The sequence below is a fragment of the Aspergillus puulaauensis genome, chromosome 5 (genome assembly GCF_016861865.1).
Source record: "Aspergillus puulaauensis MK2 DNA, chromosome 5, nearly complete sequence".
Lineage (NCBI taxonomy): Eukaryota > Fungi > Ascomycota > Eurotiomycetes > Eurotiales > Aspergillaceae > Aspergillus > Aspergillus puulaauensis.
In genome coordinates, this window is record NC_054861.1 from 1,156,797 (window position 1) to 1,175,923 (window position 19,127).

General features: G+C 50.0%; 10 protein-coding genes across 10 annotated transcripts; 7 read left to right on the top strand and 3 right to left on the bottom strand.

Moving 5' to 3' along the window:
- Positions 1-124: 124 nt before the first annotated feature.
- Positions 125-1,098, bottom strand: APUU_50448A (uncharacterized protein; the record flags this gene model as incomplete). Its single annotated transcript, XM_041705446.1, has 2 exons — positions 125-1,043; positions 1,091-1,098. 2 exons carry the CDS (start codon positions 1,096-1,098, stop codon positions 125-127), a joined length of 927 nt encoding a protein of 308 aa, XP_041557931.1.
- Positions 1,099-2,286: 1,188 nt separating this feature from the next.
- Positions 2,287-4,977, top strand: APUU_50449S (uncharacterized protein; the record flags this gene model as incomplete). Its single annotated transcript, XM_041705447.1, has 1 exon — positions 2,287-4,977. One exon carries the CDS (start codon positions 2,287-2,289, stop codon positions 4,975-4,977), a length of 2,691 nt encoding a protein of 896 aa, XP_041557932.1.
- Positions 4,978-5,391: 414 nt separating this feature from the next.
- APUU_50450S (uncharacterized protein) lies at positions 5,392-5,875 on the top strand (the record flags this gene model as incomplete). The annotated part of the gene is made up of 3 exons (XM_041705448.1): positions 5,392-5,580; positions 5,660-5,742; positions 5,821-5,875. 3 exons carry the CDS (start codon positions 5,392-5,394, stop codon positions 5,873-5,875), a joined length of 327 nt encoding a protein of 108 aa, XP_041557933.1.
- Positions 5,876-6,036: 161 nt separating this feature from the next.
- On the bottom strand, positions 6,037-7,829 carry APUU_50451A (alpha-N-arabinofuranosidase; the record flags this gene model as incomplete). The annotated part of the gene is made up of 6 exons (XM_041705449.1): positions 6,037-6,932; positions 6,984-7,083; positions 7,134-7,222; positions 7,281-7,408; positions 7,461-7,655; positions 7,723-7,829. The coding sequence occupies 6 exons, from the start codon at positions 7,827-7,829 to the stop codon at positions 6,037-6,039; spliced, it is 1,515 nt and encodes a 504-aa protein (XP_041557934.1).
- An 827-nt stretch (positions 7,830-8,656) lies between these two features.
- Positions 8,657-10,571, top strand: APUU_50452S (uncharacterized protein; the record flags this gene model as incomplete). The annotated part of the gene is made up of 7 exons (XM_041705450.1): positions 8,657-8,683; positions 8,750-8,795; positions 8,872-8,950; positions 9,004-9,195; positions 9,253-9,496; positions 9,558-9,814; positions 9,884-10,571. 7 exons carry the CDS (start codon positions 8,657-8,659, stop codon positions 10,569-10,571), a joined length of 1,533 nt encoding a protein of 510 aa, XP_041557935.1.
- A 375-nt stretch (positions 10,572-10,946) lies between these two features.
- APUU_50453A (PSME3-interacting protein) lies at positions 10,947-11,765 on the bottom strand (the record flags this gene model as incomplete). Its single annotated transcript, XM_041705452.1, has 2 exons — positions 10,947-11,509; positions 11,600-11,765. 2 exons carry the CDS (start codon positions 11,763-11,765, stop codon positions 10,947-10,949), a joined length of 729 nt encoding a protein of 242 aa, XP_041557936.1.
- Positions 11,766-12,551: 786 nt separating this feature from the next.
- gcy1 (putative glycerol dehydrogenase Gcy1) lies at positions 12,552-13,653 on the top strand (the record flags this gene model as incomplete). The annotated part of the gene is made up of 4 exons (XM_041705453.1): positions 12,552-12,574; positions 12,662-12,790; positions 12,849-13,097; positions 13,158-13,653. 4 exons carry the CDS (start codon positions 12,552-12,554, stop codon positions 13,651-13,653), a joined length of 897 nt encoding a protein of 298 aa, XP_041557937.1.
- A 492-nt stretch (positions 13,654-14,145) lies between these two features.
- Positions 14,146-15,568, top strand: APUU_50455S (uncharacterized protein; the record flags this gene model as incomplete). The annotated part of the gene is made up of 2 exons (XM_041705454.1): positions 14,146-14,198; positions 14,257-15,568. The coding sequence occupies 2 exons, from the start codon at positions 14,146-14,148 to the stop codon at positions 15,566-15,568; spliced, it is 1,365 nt and encodes a 454-aa protein (XP_041557938.1).
- Positions 15,569-15,925: 357 nt separating this feature from the next.
- Positions 15,926-16,216, top strand: APUU_50456S (uncharacterized protein; the record flags this gene model as incomplete). The annotated part of the gene is made up of 1 exon (XM_041705455.1): positions 15,926-16,216. The coding sequence occupies one exon, from the start codon at positions 15,926-15,928 to the stop codon at positions 16,214-16,216; it is 291 nt and encodes a 96-aa protein (XP_041557939.1).
- Positions 16,217-17,604: 1,388 nt separating this feature from the next.
- On the top strand, positions 17,605-19,124 carry cbhC (putative cellobiohydrolase; the record flags this gene model as incomplete). Its single annotated transcript, XM_041705456.1, has 6 exons — positions 17,605-17,882; positions 17,954-18,207; positions 18,260-18,397; positions 18,452-18,709; positions 18,774-19,015; positions 19,074-19,124. The coding sequence occupies 6 exons, from the start codon at positions 17,605-17,607 to the stop codon at positions 19,122-19,124; spliced, it is 1,221 nt and encodes a 406-aa protein (XP_041557940.1).
- Positions 19,125-19,127: the final 3 nt, after the last annotated feature.

Consider the following 19,127-nt stretch of genomic DNA (forward strand, 5'->3'; position numbering starts at 1 on the left):
CGTTAGCTATGCCCTTCGAGCAGTTCAAGCCATTTGATATCAGGCAGAAAAATGAATGTATATCCCGGCATGAGTAGTTTTAGGATACATAAGTGATAAAGCAATGGTAGGGAGAAGGTGTCTGTCAAAAGCTGAACAGAGGAGAATTGCTTGGTTTGATTGATGGCAGTCGAAATAGCGACATTCTGAAACTCTGGGATGGCGTAACCTCTGCTTCGGTGGTATCCCGGTCCAGTTCCGGATACCTGAGACCAGCCGGTGCAGCAGGCATATGGGGTATCTCAGTTCCTAAAGTCGGCCCATCTTGAGGACCAGGAACGGCTGTCCGAGAAACAACAGACCTTAAGGGAGAAGGAACAACGACAATCTGCTTCGCGATCGAGCCAGAGCGGCCACTGTCAGCATCGCCCAACACCCCAAAATGGCGTGAAGCCCCCGTTTTTATGGTCATTGCGGCAGATTTGATTTTCTGGGCGGGAGCGTCGACGATAGAGGGATGAGGCTTATTGCGACTTGTACAGAAAACGCGGACGACTTGGCCGTCGTTCTGCTCTTCGACCATATATGACCGAGCAGAGGTATTCTTGCAGAACATCAAGCTCTCTCTCCTCCGTCGCGCCTCTTCTAGTGGATCGTTATCGCCTTCCCTCTTACGTCTCTGCCGTCGACGGAATTTCTTGACCATCATCACAGTTAGGAGAATAAGGGCAGCAAGAGCGACTGCACTGAAGATGCCTGATGCAGCAATAGAACCTTTCTCGTATTTCCAGTCCTTGGCCAGGGCCTTTTCTGTCTGGGGCAGCACTAGCGGAGCTGTTGTATTCCCAGATGGTGTCTCTGGAACAGAATTGTTATTTCGGGGGTTGGAACTGCGTTTAACAAGATCAGGGGAGGCGTGCGGGAACCTCGAAGGATCATGCGTGTAGAGATCACGAGAGGTCTCTGAGTGTATTGTCCGGCCGGGGTTCGCAGTTTGTACTGGCTGATGGATTACCGAATGGGCTGTCTTTTTGTTATAAAGGATAGAAGTTCTAAATGAAGAACTGTAGGTGTTAGTACTCGGCCAATATAAGAGATATCGTAGGCTCACAATGACATTGGATAACGGGAACATTTAAATAAGTCTAGGCAAAAGGAATGATAATAACATGTGAACTTCCTAGGGAGCGCCTAGACAGGAACATCGTTGATGAAGAAGCATGTCGTGATAGCAAGAAGCTATGGAGATACCTGGTGTGGCACTAGAGGCAGGAACGGGGTTCCCTACGCAGCTTCCTGTTTAGCAACGATGGCAGTCCATATCGCCTAACTCCGTCACCAGCAGTCTTTGATTTGCCCCATTGTACATACACCATCTTAAATCTCAAAAAGCCACAGCATGGGCACATTCCCTGTCGAATGGATCCTCCGCGAGATGTTTGCTATCCCATATTGGTAACCCCCCTACGATTTTTGTACGATAAATCGGGGGTTAGAGCCATCTTCCAGCTGAGAATACCTACAATAGATTAGAATGAACGGTCTTGTGGGGACGTCACGACGTCGGACCCTCGAAGGCACCGGCGGGGACTTGAGTAGATCTGACCATAGAATGATCTAGAGCGAACTCCAAGTGTCGATAATTTGTTTCTCTGTTATCACAGCAGACCCAGTGTCTCATCCGTGCGTAAGTAACTAAAGCTCTGTTGGACCGGTGTTCCTGGCTGATTCTTGGGGTCAATCTTTTCGATACCTGGGAGCGCGGCCCTGCCTAGTGCTTAGTGCGTACTCTGGAGTAATTGGTCTTCTCGTGCCCGGTAAAGCGAGTCAGTAGCATAGCACCAGCTCCGGAAATGTCTTAAATCGGATTATATAACAAGCTTAGAGTTTCGGCTCAGGTATTTTAGACTAGATGCCGCCTGATGAGAGTGTTCATGGTCGCGTACAGAGTCTATACAAGGCAATGTAGGGCTAACGCAACTCCCGATCACCCGCAACCCAAATGCACCAGACATCATTGCGCACTGATAAAACCGGAAATTAAATATATTAAATGATATCCGCCCAAAAGAACTTGTTATTGATTGAAAATTAACTACGCCAGCTAGGGGCACGTGAGATGTAAACTATCCATGTACTAAACGCCGTCTTTATTGGGCATGGTGCATTAGGGTAACGAACTACTAAGTAGCTCAGCCCCCGAGGACCCATTCTTCAGCTGCACGTCGAGCTGACAGCTGCCAACTGCCAGCTGCCAGCTTCACGTCCACTGAACGACCCTACCTTGAGATCCGTATTTACCTTACAATGGAGCACATCCCGCGAGTGCGAGGCTCCAAGCTCCAGATAGCTCGCCTTCGCGTCCCCCATTTGGCAAGCGATTGGGACTACGGCAGCCAGCAACAGGGATTCGACAATTTCTTCGCATTCCCCAAAAAGCATGGATACAGCTCTCTAGTAGACCAGGAGGACGGCGGTGATGCGCTCGCTGGCCCATCGGTTGGATTCCTGCAGGCATGGCTGTATTTCGGCCTCCTGGCTGAGGCCTTTGGAACCAACGAGATGTGCTTTGACCCTAGTCATTTCATTAGCGACACTGGAAGAAGCAGTGAAGTCATTACGACAAAAGACTTGGATCGATATATCTGGTACTGGGCCGCTGCGATCGCGCATGGGACGCGCGACGAAATTGACGACCATGCAGAGAATTTGGACAAATGTGTCGAACTTGCGAACGCGGTCGTTAATGTGTACTGTCAGCGGATATCAGTGCCCGAGCGGTACGCTTATTCGAAGGGGGAGGACAAAGAGGAAGTAGTATGGTCGACCCCAACGTCCGTCCTTTTTTCAATCATCACGCTGGTGGACTATCTGCGCCGCGCGCGCATCGAAATCAACATTTACAGTTTCGAAGCTAATCTCCCGAGCCTACGATGGGATTTCCCGCCGCTCGAACACGCCCTTTTGGAGGCGGGATGGTGCGAGGGTGAAATCGCTAAACTGAACCGGCAGGCCGATTGCTCTACTCGTTTCTATCTTGCTCAGGTAGACCGGTGGGTGCAGGGCAGAGCTCACAGCAGATGTTCTGCTCGCGCTGGTTGCCAGGCGCATCAGATTGATGAACCAACTTACAGGACCAGACACCGACCTGACTGCAAGGGCGATGCAATGTGTTGGGGTATAGCCCCTCTTGTTGATGATGTTACCAAGGTCATCGCTGACGGCGGGTACCCGGTCGTTAACCTGGCCGACAACAATAGGGAAGTGGAGGTGCATCCAGCAAACCAGGGGGATCTATATGCCACGATTTCGCACGTCTGGTCAGACGGCCTGGGAAACCCGCACGACAATGAATTGCCATATTGCCAGCTCGTATACATCCAAGGCCTGGTTAACGCGCTATACCCGGAATCCCAGCGCCCAGTGAAATTCTGGCTTGATACGTTATGTATTCCAGTTGGCACCAGGGAGTCTGCATTCCGACGTCTGGCTATCAATAGGATGGGAGAGACGTTTCGGCGCTCGGACAAGACTCTCGCCCTAGATAACTCACTCATGGCTCAGGAGCCAGGCGAAATTGATTGGGTGGAAATGAATATGCGCATCAAGTATTGTCCTTGGGTGACGCGCGCATGGACACTGTTGGAAGGACGCATGGGCAAAGAACTTCTATTCCAGTTCAATGGCAGCGCGGTTTCATCAAACCTGGTGTTCAATCGCTCATATGCGGCACGAAACATCGTGGCCGTATCCAGGATACTTCAACAGCGGGGGGTGGAGGGCGTACTCAACGAGCCAGCCGCAGTCAATCTTGTCCGAGCGCTGGTCCAGTTACCAAAGGAGCCGAGGCAAAGCCTTGAGAGCGACGAGGAGGACGAGCAGGAGAACATAGCGTATCAGGACACTGTTCAAGCCGCAGTCAAAGCATACGAGACCTGGATGCCAATCCTTACATCTGCCGGGCTCGCCGATAATCCATCCGATATAGACGACGACATGAGCGTTAACATCCAAACCCGTGTTTTCTGCCCTGTAATAAGGCACTCTAACGGCGGCACGCGCAATATTCGCGACGAGTTCTGGCTCGAATCTATCGAGACTTCGCGCGCTGAATCAGCAGGAGGAGGCCAACAGTACCTCCCCCACCCATTCTTTGAAGGAGTCTGCGGCGCGTTCCGGGGTCGAACAACAAGCAAGTCGGAGGACCAAGCCATATGCTTCGGCCAGATGCTGAGTATAGACACGTCGCAAATAATAGACATCCGCCCGCTGCGCCCGAGACCACGATACTGGTTCACGCTCTTGGATTCGTACCCGGCCCTCCGATTACTCTGCTGGGTAGTGGGCTTTGACGCACGGGCTAAATTGACTGAGTGCCAGGAAGGAAGAATAAAGATACTTTTGTCGCAGATTGGTAAGCTACCCGTGTCCATTCTGCTGTGGAACGTGCCACGCATGCAATCGCTGGGCTGGAAATGGGCGCCATTGTCGCTGCTAGATGCAGACACCGGCTCCGAGGGCGGTTGGGCCAGCAATGAGCGAGGAACTGTAACGCCTGATGGATTTACCGTCAAATTCCATGTGTTGCGCTTGAAATCAACAGGAAAAATAGCAACTGAGACGGACTTGGATATTAGCATCTGCGATCCCGTCCATTTCGTGGTCTCCATCGCGGACGACGGCCTGGGAGCTGGGAATGCCACTTTTAAGGCCTGTATAAGCGATTCCTCCCCGTGGGGAGGGTATAGAACATGGTCAGACATTGTGTACACTGGCGTTCTAGATAGTCTTGCAGTCTTGACTCGGCGGCGTGCATCAGTCCATGATCCATTCAAGAACAAGGGTGTTTTGCTGCAGTTGCGGGAGACAAGAGAGTCGCTCAACCTAGCCCATTTGAGAGCTGTGGTTGAGAGAATACATGGAGCAACCGATGGGTCGCTCCCTGTTATTTCCATAGATGGAGTTTGGGATTTGGACTCAACATGGTGTATTGGGTGATGCTTCACTCTACCTACTGTTAACACCACGAGATGAGCAAATGAGGCATGAGACTAGTTGATATGTGTATGGTATTGAATATAAGGACCAGCGAGATAGTGAGGATACAAAAGTCGGTATCACGCACTAGATAACTACCTATCCTTCCAATATAAATTGCCAGTGAAAGACATCTGGGCTGGTCCTGACTCCCTGGTGGGAAGAAAGATCTACAAACAAATTGGCAAAGTGGAAACAGCCGGCGATAGTATGGTTTAGTCATCATGACATCGGCCGGAACAGATCGGAGCTAAACTCAAACCGGAAATCATAACCAAGCGCCCCCGGGGCGACGTCATCGTCGTTGCACGGAGTACACTGCAACATTATATACCAGGCCACTTCTAGGCATCTCAATTCAAGAAAAAAAATCCCATGAACCCATCATCTCACTTCTCCCGACTATCTCAAACACAACGTCAACCCATCTCAAGATTATTCCACAAATACTCGCAAACCAAAATGCCTCTTGTCGTTCCTGGAATCAACAACACCGGTGGCAGCAAGGACGAATGGCTTAACAAGCTCGTCGGGAAGAAGATTAGCGAGTCTTCGGATGCTACTGTACGGTGCTCTCATTTAGACATTATTCACCTATATTCATTTTATGGCATCAGTTACTAATTACTGCTTGATGGTTTAGTCGTTCGCGAAGAAGGATCTCCCCGAGACTCACCGGATTGTGAAGCCGGGCAGCATGCAGACGATGGACCACAGACCGGAAAGGTATGTACCTTATATATACCAACACCTTTATGCGGATTCGTGACGCTTGTGATAGAGCTAACATGGTTCGTATTGCAGGTTGAACATCCACGTCGATGAGAACGAGAACGTCCGTGATGTGAACTACGGCTAGACGCTTGCCATAGTTATTACGACTAATTTCATGATACAATAATACTACTGATGTTTCGGGATTTTATTTCAAAATCCAACTGCGTTCTATAATCGTAAAATAGTAGTGTGAGACCGTCAATGGGGAAAACACCGATGAGGGACATCGCTAGGTCGCCCTGCTTAAGCCTTCCATCTCAGAAGGGTAAGAGAGTGTTTGGGGAACAAATACGAGCCCTGTGCACTCCACTTTCTCTCAACAAGACTAACCTCCTCCTTGCCCTTCATGTTCGTCACTGCCGGGCTATCACCAGTAACAGTGAACACGGAGACCTCGCCAGCGGGTCCCTCAATCTTAGCTTCGATTCCCTTCTCTTCGTGGATGTTGATCACAACGACATTGACATAGCCGTCCTCGCCTAGGGTAGCGCTGACATCTAACCAAGGGGTGTCCTTGACGCTGCGCACCCATTTCGGCTGCGTTTCGCCCTCATAAGCAGAGGCAGAGACATGAGCGCTGATGGTCCAACCCCGCATGTAGTTTGAGAATAGATACAGCGGCCACCAGGTAGTTTGCTTGATGATACCCTCTTTGGTAGTCATTAGGGGCGAGATTACGTTAACGCTCTGCGCAATACAGGCCATACCGACATCCTTGCTCTTGCGGACGAAGACGTTGAGCCAGACGCCTACCGCGAGGGCATCGGATAGGTTGTAGGACTCCTCTGCGCCTTTACTGCCTTCGGCACGGATGGGGTCCCAGACGTTCCATTCGTCAAAGCAGATAGTTGGGCGAAGTTGCTCGGGAGGGACTCCATTCTCGACCCGGGCGAGGTCGATGAGGGAGGACGTGATTTCGATAGCACGCTCAGCGGCTAGAGGTGCTGTGACATTTGGAAGATGGGAAGAAGAGGCAGTGTACAGGTGGATGCTGTGCATGTCGATAAGAGGGACAGCACTGGTTGAAAGTGGTGAATGGACAGGGAGCATGGTCTGCTTCAAGGTGTAGTAGTCCCAAGACGCTGTGCCATCCTGTCCGCATAGGATCAACTCAATGGAGGGGTCAAGAAGTTTTAAAGCTAATAAAATAGTTAATAAAATATATTTTAAATAAGCAATAAGGGGGTTACCTTTCGCCCATTGGTATGCTTTGTGAGCATATTCTTCCTTGGTAGCCTGCTCAACCTGCCACGGGCCCCATACCTCATTTCCAAGAGCCCAATATTTTACCTAGATTTATGTTAGCATGGAAAACAGCATATTAATACCGGGTTACATACATTGTACGGCTCCTGGCGTCCATTCTTGCGTCGAAGGTTTGCGTAGTAGGTGTCTCGCGTGCCGTTGCAGTAATCAACCCACCCCAAAGCTGCGTTACGAAGTTTGTCAGATCCTTCTAGCAGTATGGGCCATGCATCCAGAGTTACCTTCATCGAGAGTACCAGTGCCCATGTTCAGGCAAAGGTAGGGCTCAGTCTCCAGGACCTCGCACCATTTCAAGAACTCGTCGGTTCCAAACTGGTTGGTCTCTGTACCCAGCCAGGCAAGTTCAGGCCTCGGAAATGGTCAGTATACCATTGGATTGAAAGGTATGGTACAAGGCATACCTTGCAGGACGTTGGTCTCTCGGGCCAACTCCATCAGTCCAGTGGTATGTTGCAGTGAAGTTACCACCAGGGTAACGAACTACAGGAATTTTGAGTTCCTTCAGGGCTTCGAGAACATCTTTCCGGAAGCCATCTTCGTCTGACAATGGATTACCAGGATCATAGATACCCCCGTAGATGCAGCGACCCATGTGCCTGGAACCATGCGTCAGCTTAGGGCGGTCTTAAACCCAGGCTAAAAGATCGCGGCGTCAAAGCTTACTCTGCAAAGCCTGCATAGATATTAGGGTTGATTTTCGAAATGCGGCGGTCTGGGTGTATGGAGATTCCCGGAGCATCCTGCTCATCCAGCTTCGTAAAGGTTGTCATAGCGGCGAAAACAACGAACTAGATCAAAGAAAAAGGTCGAAGCAAATATAGGATCGAGAACTGATTGGTAGGGAAAATCGAATTAAATAATCGAAATGCTCCTTCTGAGTATTCGAAGACCTAGGCGAGGCGACTGGGCAGCTAATATTAATGCCAGGCGGACTTATCTAGAGGACCAGATGTAAACGGGAAAACCCCCGGTGGGGTCTCTCCACGCCTGACAGATAATAGATTGACTGCATTCCGGCGGAGTTGAGGGCGACTGGCGAGATTCTGGCGCCATTGATTTGGCGGTTGAGGCCGAGGCCTGGTCCTGAGATATTCCGTCAATCAGAGACGGCTCCTCTCTGCACCACGCTAGGCTATGCCTTTCAGCTCTCCGCAGAATCGGCTGACATTGCATTCCGCATCCTGGAATCGGGGTCCAACTTATTATTTGTTACGGGAGCTAGTGGTTCTTCGTTGATTTGCCCTCTCATGGTGTTGCCGTTGGTTTTGGCCGACGGGGTTTGGACACTCGTGCCAGCTGAATTCCGAGTTCTTCTGGGATTAGCCCGGCGGGCACTACGTTCGTAGCGATAATGGCAGTAGTACCATATCCCTTGAGGCGTAATGTAATGTCAGAGCTTTTGGATCGCTTTGGTTCCCGGTCCTCCGTTGCGGTGGTGCAGTCTCATCCCCGGATTCTTTAAAAGAGGCGGGTCCTGCTCCTAGCTCTCCGATTTCTGTCTCCGCAATTTGTCTCCGGATTCTTGAATCTGTTGAGAGCTCAAAGTGCTGGTACGCATTATCTGGATTACTGAGCGCACACCGAGTTGTTGTTCACCATGCGTCTCTCTCCTGCGTGGTACCAGGTATGTCTAGTTGCTATTGTTTCAGCAGCAAGATTCTTGGGAACACCATACTGACGGCCATCTCAGTTCCTAGTAGGCGTTTTCGCCTCCCTTGGATCGTTTCTTTACGGATGTGCGTCCACCTTTCCTTTTGGCTCACTCCTTGATGGCTGCCAGGTTTTAGTCAACTAATCATAGACATTGGGCAGATGATCTGGGCGTTATCGCAGAAGTCATTGCTAGTGGCTCTTTCAACTCGACCTTCAATCAACCGAGCGATACAGAGACGTATGTTTATCCTGGAGAGAAAGTCGAGCATGCTGGACTGACACTCACTCTAGTGGTCTAGTTGTTTCCATGTTCACAGCAGGCGCTTTCTTCGGTGCTATGTTTGCAGGTCCCACTGGTGACTATCTTGGAAGACGTTGGACTATCATCATTGGTTGTGTCATCTTCTGTCTTGGTGGAGGCCTCCAAACTGGTGCCCAACATATTGACTATCTGTACAGTGGCCGGTTCTTCGCCGGCGTGGGGTAGGCCAATCCTAGGTCTGATACATATCGGGAGTCAGTTACTAACTCGGTTTCCAGGGTTGGTTTCCTTACCATGATTGTGCCTCTATACCAAGCCGAGATTTGCCATCCAGATATCCGAGGGCGTGTCACTTCTCTACAGCAATTCATGCTGGGAGTTGGAAGTCTCTGCGCCGCGTGGATTTCATACGGGACGTATATCGGATTTGACGATACGAACGATGCTCAATGGCAGGTTTCGCTTGGTCTGCAGGTTGTTCCAGCAGTCTTCCTTGGGCTCCTGATCATGCTCTTCCCTGAGGTGGGACAAGGCTCCTCTCCTTTCGTTGTGACTCTTGCTAATGTCTTTCGGTCTAATTTAGTCTCCCCGTTGGCTTATTGATAATGGCCGCCAGGAGGAGGGATTAAAAACCCTGGCGAGGCTACACGCCTACGGTAACGAGAATGATGTCTGGGTTCGTGCAGAATACACCCAGATCCAGGAGAGTATTCTCCGCGAGCACGAAGAGGAGGCCAAGTCTTATTTCGAGCTTTTCAAATCCCGATCATCTTTCCGTCGTCTTTTCCTCTGCTGTGCACTCCAGGCGTCTGTGCAAATGACTGGCGTGTCTGCAATCCAGTCAGTATCACCCCAGCCGTTTCATTTCATTCAATACGGATGAGCTCTAACAAACCACACCCACATCAGGTACTACTCGGTCGATATTTATGGACAGATCGGAATCTCAGGCGACGAGACGCTTCGCTATCAGGCTATCAATTCCATTATCGCCCTGGTTGCGCAGTTCCTGTGCATGATGCTCATTGATCGCTTTGGTCGTCGCTGGAGTTTGATCGGTGGAAACTTAGGCAACTGCCTCACATTCATTATCGCTTGCATTCTGTTAGCCAAGTTCCCTCCAGAAGTCAGCAACACTGGAGCTCATTGGGGCTTCATCATCATGACTTGGCTCTACAACTTCTCCTTTTCATGCACCTGTGGTCCTTTGTCCTGGATTATCCCAGCTGAGGTCTTCGATACCCGTACTCGTGCAAAGGGTGTCTCGCTTGCAACTATGACCTCCTATGCCTTTAATACAATGATCGGCCAGGTGACGCCAATTGCCATGACCGACATCGGGTACAAGTACTATTTTGTGTTCATTATCTGCAACTTCACAAACGCTCTGTTCTTTTGGCTGCTTCTGCCCGAGACAAAGAAGTTGCCACTTGAAGAGATGAACGACCTGTTCTCGAAATCTCCGTGGATTGTTCCTGGCACAAAGAAGGAAGACTACATAACTCATGACCTAGAGCGCAGACTCGCGGAACAGGAGGAGAAACAGCATGTTTATGCAGAGCATGACGAGAAAGGGCAGGCGCAGGAGAAGAAATGAGCTGGCGAACGCGGGCGCGCTCATATAATTGGTGTCTGGAGATACTGTGTATTTTAACGAAGTAATCGTACATGTATTCGCCATGTGTACAGCGGTAGTTATGAAATTGAAGTGAGCCACAGTAAGGAGCCTATCACTTGAATGACAATATCGACTTATAATCGGCTCAATGGGGTCCAAAATGTATTGCCGTAGGTAATCGTTATTTTGGGGTCTGATATATTCCAATAGAATTAGATGACCAAGGCATCTGCTCTGGAGGTTGTTAATAAGCACCATGATGATTGCGCAGATGCAGATTGATACTAAGCCGTTACAGCCAGGACTGTTGATTTTAGCGTATCATATACTAATATGATAAGGTTTGTGATGTTGTCACTCCGAATCTGAGCTATACCCAGCCAAGCCAAGAGACGGTGCAGGTGGACTAGCAGCTTGCTTCGTGGGTTGTTGAGCTAGCGTGCCCTTTGCAACCTTGATGCCATTGTCCACATCTGCCTGTTTGACATCCTCCTCTGCGGTTGTAGAAGTCACGTCCTCGCTGCCCTTATCTTCAACGTTTTCCTTCGCTTTTTTATTCTGTCCCGGTTCTTTCGAGGGATCATCGGTAGTATCTTCGCCCACGGATTTACGTTTTCGGCCTGGAACGAGCAACGTGCTGCTTTTATCGCGTCGTTTCTTGCGGGGGGCAATCTTCCAGTCTTCTCCTTCAGCCGCTGGCGCAACATCTGCCGTGTTATCCTCAAGGTGAGCCTTTTCTGCCTCCTCCCGTTGCCGTCGGAACAACTCCAATTGTTCGGCAGTCTCCTTCTTCACGGTGGCCTCCTGGGCTCGAGTAGACTCCATTATAGAGTCAAGAAAATCGACTTCGTCTTCATCGAGGGCACGGAATTGGTTCTTTAACTTGATCTTTTCCTCGAATTCTTCCTGTTTGGCCACTTCATGCCGACAAGAAGATCATCATGGAATGTCAACCAGGCGCTTGAGGAACCGGGGCTAATGTTCGTCTCCGAAATTCCTTTACTCACTTTTATTTTGCTGGAGAACATCGAATAAACTTTTCCCATCATTCTGCTTCCCTAACTCTGCTTTTCGCCTTCGCTCCTCCTCGATTTCTTGCTGTGCGCGGAGCCATTCGTCATCACGCTCAACGGGCTCCTGATCTGTTCCTGCAGAAACGAACCCTGCAGACATCTTTGCGTCTTTCAGAAATGAACGGTAGGGCGGAACTCAATGCCTCCACTCCTAAGCCAGCATAAACCAGGTGGTTCAAGAGGAGAAACGCGAATCCGAAGCTCTGCAAGTTATTTTGTCAGGAAAACACAGGATGAAAAATCTCCACTTGTCAAGTATCTCGATAAAGCAAGTATTTACTGTATGTATAAAACACGTGCGAGCAAAATAGAAGCAATTGAGGACGATACACAGGGAAAGTTATGCCAGAGAATCAGGGCGAAGGTCAATCTTGTCTATCTAAGGCGGCAGAAAAGGGCGGTGAATATCGGGATTCCGGCGCAATGACGGGAAGCTTAAATGCTGCTTAATCATCCAGCCAATAGCATGATGCAATGGCAAGACAGTCAGTGACACCAGGGGTTATCTCAGGTCAATCAAGAAACTGAAGACTCAGGGGTCTAGCTATCTGCTGCGTCTCGTCCGAGTGCAGGTGGAACCCGGGCACATCGGATTCTCAAATGAGTCCGACATTTCCGCCAGAATACCTACTGGCGGATAAATTGCGGACAATATGAGTGGCCCGGGTGAAATGGATAAATGTATGGATCGCAATCTCCACTCTGAGGTGACAAATGCCCCTCCAATGCCATCATTGCCCCTCCGCGGTTCTGGATGGACCTGCCTTGCCATGCTGTCCTTGGGATTTACACGCCTCGTTATAAATTCCGCCTCTGCCTCGTAATTTCTCAAATTTTTCAACATCCTACTATCTTCTATTGAATCGAACAATTTCACTCAAACAACATGTCAAACACTGAGAACACGAAGTAAGTGGTCGCGTGTCTGCTCTTGTCGCGCTTCCCCCCATTTAATACGAAGCAACTGCTAACGCATTTTTTTTTTCCAACTTCTAGGAAGGTGTACACCCTCAACACCGGTGACAAGATTCCCGCCATTGGTCTTGGTACATGGCAATCCAAGCCCAATGAGGTCAGGGAGGCTGTCAAGAACGCTTTGCTGAAGGGCTACCGTCATATTGATACGTAAGTTGCTTTACGAGGGCCCCAAATAAAATACCAAGTATCTGACCGCAAATTCTAGCGCCCTCGCATACGGCAACGAAGCTGAGGTCGGACAAGGTATCCGTGATTCTGGCGTTCCTCGTAGCGAGATCTGGATCACTACCAAGCTCGATAACACATGGCACCACCGGGTCACCGACGGCATTGAGAGCTCTCTGAAGGATCTCGGCGTCGACTATGTTGATCTATACCTCGTCCACTGGCCCAGCTCGACCGACCCCAATGATAAGAAGAAGCACCTTCCTGACTGGAACTTCATCAAGACATGGTACGTTGCACCTGTTCACACGCATCAAGTCATGGTTCGATAATATTAACCAAATGATAGGCAAGAGGTGCAGAAGCTCCCAGCCACCGGCAAGGTCCGCAACATCGGTGTCTCGAACTTCGGCATTAAGAACCTTGAGATCCTCCTGAACGATCCCAGCACCAAGATCGTCCCGGCTGTCAACCAGATCGAATTGCACCCCAACAACCCATCGCCCAAGCTCGTCGCTTACAACACATCCAAGGGTATCCACTCTACCGGCTACTCCTGCCTGGGATCCACCAACTCCCCTCTCTACAGTGACCCTACGCTCCTGAAGCTGGCTGAGAAGAAGGGCAAAACACCCCAGCAGGTACTGCTTGTGTGGGGTCTCCAGAAGGGCTGGAGTGTTATCCCCAAGTCTGTCAGCAAGTCCCGCATTGATGCCAACTTCGAGATCGATGGCTGGAGCCTGACCGACGAGGAGGTTAAGCAATTGGACAACCTCAAGGACCGCTTCAAGGTCTGCGGTGACGATTGGCTCCCAATCAAGGTCTTCTTTGGTGATGACGAGTAAATATATAAAACATACCCCGATTATCTAGATTGAATTAGAATTTTATTCTCCTGCTGAACTTAAGAGTTAATTGAGTAAAGGTAATATTAGCCGTGTAAAATACTTTAGCTTAAGTAGATGAGCAGCCCGTTCTAGCGGAACTATATATCGGAGCAGCTGTCAAGGTCAAGCATCAGCAGTTCGGCAATTCAAATACACTGGACAGCCTTTTATTAGAACCACCAATATTTTATTTTCTTTGGAGAGTCAAAATTTTCTTTTTCGAAATTCTTTTTCAAGTCCTCAAGAACTCAGGCTTGCCATTGGTGAAGATGTTTCCGACTCCTGCCGTGCCTGAGGCACGTGGCGAAAGATCACATGCTGCACCGCCACATGGGGTGATCACCTCCGTCATCAGGCATCCTTCGACCTTCTCTCCTCTCATCAATCATCTCAAGGATGAGATTCTCATCTTCATCTTTTATTTAAGTTTATATTTTCAGAATCTTCAGGATGCCTCCGTCAAGTGGGCACCTGCTGCTCCCCAAATTTTGGAGGGCAGCTAGGTGAGTCATTCGCCACCGCCTTGTATACTTGACCCTGATAACTAACAGCTCCTTCAAGGTTTGCCTACGCGAAGGCGTACAAAGCCGTAAGGGCAAAACTTCATGAACCAGCTCAGCAGGTTTCGCTTCGTCTCCAGCCTGCGTATGCCCGGATTACTCCGCGACAGCCCATCAATCGAGCCGCTGCTATCCGGCAAGCCCGCAGTCGCCACTTCTCCACTCGTGCGGCGAGCTCGTTTGCTTCATACTTCCAGGCGGCAGCTCAGGGTAGTCGGACTGCCTATCGGTCATCGCGAGTAGCGTCAAACATCAGTCGGTTTACCAGCCGCGCACCCTTTGCATCGACTCTTCGCCCGAACCTCACCGGAGGCACTCTTGGTCGTACCGCAGGAGGTTATGCGATTGGTGCAGGCCGCATTGGAGGCGCACGGTACTTCTCACACGGCGCAGCTGCACCTGCTCAGGTTATAAACAATGTTTCTGTTGGTGTGAGAGCGTTTTTCCTCTCTGGACAAAAGGCTCGGTTTGACGGCATTGATCCCATCACGGGAAACAAGAGGTTCAAGGCCGTGACCGTACTCCAGGATGAGGCCGAGAAGAAAATGACCGCCATTCCTCGCGCCGCCCCTGGGTCGTTTATTGATTTCCAGATTGCACCTACGATCACCGCTTTCGGTCTTCAGAAAAAGTTCGCCTCCGCTGGCGCTGAGACTGAAACCCTCAACTCCGAGGGCCTTTTGGACTTCTTGTCTGCCGACTTTGCCCGTACCCTCAAGGACCTGGCCGTTATCCTCAACGATCTTAAGCGCCTAGCTACTCTTGGTGACCTGCCCATCGTACTTCAGGATAAATCAACTATTAGAGTCAGGTTTCCGGGTTGCGATGCGGAGACAGTGGAGCGACTTTGCGATGAAGTAGGAGTACAACGAGGGAAGGTCACGCAGGATGCAGACTTCGACATCCGTACAGGTGCCGAACTTGCGCTCCTCTTCCCCTTCGCCCCCAGTGTTTCTCCGTCCTCTGATACGGAAGATTTCTTCTTCCACGAGGAGGTAAAATCGTCCCAACGACCCGATGAAGTTGACTGGCAGGCAATGTTGTCAGGTGAAGATGGCACACAACCATCCGTCGGATACCCGAAACAGTCACCCAACGAGTTCAGCTTTGATGACGTGACCATGTTTGGATCTAATCCTTGGGCCAAGTCTCCCTCGGGTTATTCAAGCATCGGCGTGAGTGAGCTCGGTGATCGTGCGTTCTTCCCTGATGCAATGAGCAACGGTATTCCGGAGAGTACGTCGGCTTATGAGGGGTCTGAAGGCATCCGCAAGTTCATAGCGGAATGTGACCAGGCTGCTGCGTTCCGCTAGTTTCCTTTCTTACGTTTTGTTTTGACATCTGACTTGACTATTTCTTTTGTATTTACCATATCGAAACATATACCATAGCAATATCAATCTTTGAATCGACAGAATAACCAGACCTACTCCCCGATTTCCTCAAATAACCTCCTTGGGGCGCAATAAGTGTCAAGGCATAGTTGCAGCCCCGGCTCTTACATATTTTCATTTAGTTAAAAGATGAATGAACTGAGCCCTATATTTAACCAATACGCCCCACAAACTCCATACCGTCTTTAGCAAGACCCAGCCTGTCAGCCCTACATTGGCTACTGTCACAGCAACGGATGCTTCTTGACAGGCGGAGGCGCCCCGCAATACAAGGACATGTACACCTTCAAACGGGGCAAAGAGGGCGAATACAAAAACTGCAATGAGAGCCCTGTGCTGTTAGAAAACTCGTGCAAGATTGACGATGATGATGATAATCTTGATACGCCCATGGGCAAGGCGTTCTTTGTGCCCGACAAGGATGGGTGTAAGTCTCGGAACCGCAAGGGGATTTTGCTTGGTACGGATGGGAAGATCTTTCTGTATGAGTGTGAGAGGGATGATCACCAGTTTACTGAGTGGTGTGGATTTAGCTGGGCGAGTCAGTTTTGGCTTGAAATAAGTTAGCTGGAGGTTCTAGTTGCCTGGCGGGTTGGTATTAAAGATACTGAGTCGAAGACACTGAATCTGCCTATGTAGTCGAATTGCGTTTCTGTTATTGCTTCTGAAGTTTTTCTAACATTGTTATAGTAGTATGCATATTCACGTATATTCAGTCTGGGTGTTTGTTCTCTTAACTTCGGCCCGACCAGGGCTACTGGAGTGTTGGGAAAAGAAAAGAAGACACCGAATAATCAAGTCAGTTTTCTCCACGTTCATAAGAAATCAGTAGATCCCTGCTTGAATTGGATCATAATATGGGCAATCATCCGACCTGAGACGGACGTTCCTGACACGGTTCGACGGTCCGAGCTTCCTGAAGAATACCCCCGCATTTTATGCAGTGGAATTGATCCTTCTTGGAAGTCAAGTTAGTAAATGAGTAAATAACATAATATCCGGCACTTGGTTTCTTGGCTTGTTCCTGAAATTTTCCGTTGTAGGCGCTGATATCACACAATCCTACTGAGGTTGGACCTGGCTACTCGTACACACACTACTGCTGTAGAATAGCTCAATTAGTCCATTGAACTGGAAAAGGCAATGGTAATGTGTGGGGTTTAAGGTGGTTAACCCGGTGGGGAGTAGGTCAGTAGCCCTATCGCTATACATGAAACATCTGGCCTTATACGGACTCCGCCTCTCCACTCTCTTCATGAAATGAGGGATCCGCAAAAGCAGGCATCAAAGACAGTAACTGTCATCACTACTATCTTACAGCGCGCATAATCATTTCCATAAAACAAGAAAGCAAGTACAGCTGTTGAGATGCTGAGCAAGCTCCGTCTTGGATCTAAGAGATAATCAGGGGAAAACATACCAACCCAACCAAGCAGACGGGGGGTTGAAACACCCCGCGATCCTTTCGTACAAGCAAAGGAAATGAAATTCCCGTCGGCCTTGCTCCGCGATAAACTTATGACGATCAACTTCCCATTGTGCCTTTTCAGTTACGGAGAGAGTCCGTCTGGGTTGGCGTCCTAGTCGAATCGAACCCTGATTGTAGTGGGAAAGCAGTCCGGATGCTCACTGTCGAAACATGCCACTTCCTAGTAGTTTAATCGGTAGACTCCAGGAACAATGGACTCGTCCAATCTGCTCAATTCCGGATTTAGCCAGAGCGCGTCGACCCTCTTCCGGCCGTACGTTCCTTGATTCTTTTGGCAGCGAACGACGATTTGGAATCAATTTAATCAAGCCTGTGTTAGGAGTTTCCTATATAAGAGTCTGCTGGCTCGCTCTCGATACCAGTCCAATTTATCCAGACGAAAAGTTATCTTTCCTGCAGGACCAGAGAAAGTTGAATTCCATTCACTCTTTTACCTTGCTTCAGATTCACTATGCCGTCCGTCAACATGAGGGCATTGATGGCCCTTGTGCCACTTCTTGGTGCCGCAGGCGTGAATGCTTTGCCCCAGGCAACAAGCACGCCCGTTACATCCTCGACAAGCTCTGCATCCCCGACAAGCTCTGGGCCTGCTGTTACAGCAAGCGGGAACCCTTTCGAGGGATATCAGCAATACGCCAACCCGTACTATAGCTCTGAGGTTATCAGCTTGGCCGTCCCCTCCATGACAGGCTCCCTGGCGGAGCAGGCGTCTGCGGCTGCTGAAATTCCATCGTTTCACTGGATGTAAGTCTATATTGAGTTGTGTGCTGTGCGTTTGCGGTTGGGTAAAGAACTGATTAGTATTCTGTAAACAGGGACACGACGGCCAAGGTCCCTACCATGGGCGAATACCTGGCGAACATTAAGGAACAGAATGATGGTGGAGCGTCGCCCCCGCTTGCCGGTATTTTTGTCGTCTATAACTTGCCGGACCGTGACTGTGCTGCGTTGGCCAGTAACGGAGAGCTTTCCATAGACGACGGTGGTGTGGAGAAGTACAAGGGCTACATTGACTCCATCCGCGAGCATATCGTGGAGTACTCAGACACCAACATTCTTCTCGTTATTGGTTGGTTTACCTTGTAACATTTCTATGAACTCAGTTGCTAAAAGTCATGTAGAGCCTGACAGCTTGGGCAACTTGGTGACCAACTTGGCTGTGGAGAAGTGTGCCAACGCCCAGGACGCTTACCTCGAGTGCACCAACTACGCCATCACTCAGTTGGATCTTCCCAACGTGTCCATGTACCTTGATGCTGGTACGATGAAGCTCCTCATCGCCCCATTCCTGCGTTTTTGCTAACATTGCCTAGGTCACGCTGGATGGTTGGGCTGGCCCGCCAACATTGACCCGGCAGCCGAGCTCTATGCAGGCGTGTACAAGAACGCTTCTTCCCCAGCATCACTTCGTGGCTTGGCTACCAACGTTGCCAACTACAACGCCTTCAGTATCGAGTCCTGCCCCTCCTATACTTCGGAGAACGAGATTTGTGACGAGAAGAGCTACATCAACAACTTCGCCCCTAAGCTATCTGCTGCAGGTTGGGATGCCCACTTCATCGTCGACACTGGTACGTAACCAAGGCGGATTCCGCCCAGCCTCCAATTAGACACACGTACTGACCAAATGACCAGGCCGTAACGGCAAGCAACCCACGGGCCAGGTCGAATGGGGTGACTGGTGTAACTCCAAGGGAACTGGCTTTGGTGCCCGCCCAAGCACAGAGACTGGTGACGAGTTGGTCGACGCCTTCGTTTGGGTCAAGCCTGGTGGTGAGAGTGATGGTACTTCTGACACCAGTGCTGAGCGTTACGATGCCCACTGCGGTGCCGAAGCTGCTCTCCAGCCTGCCCCCGAGGCCGGTACCTGGTTCCAGGTAAATACTCACTCTTCTTCTTCTTATCTGCGTTCGTGAGCTAATGCTGTACTTGCAGGCCTATTTCCAGCAGCTTGTGGAAAACGCCACCCCTCCTCTTGGCAGCTAGATG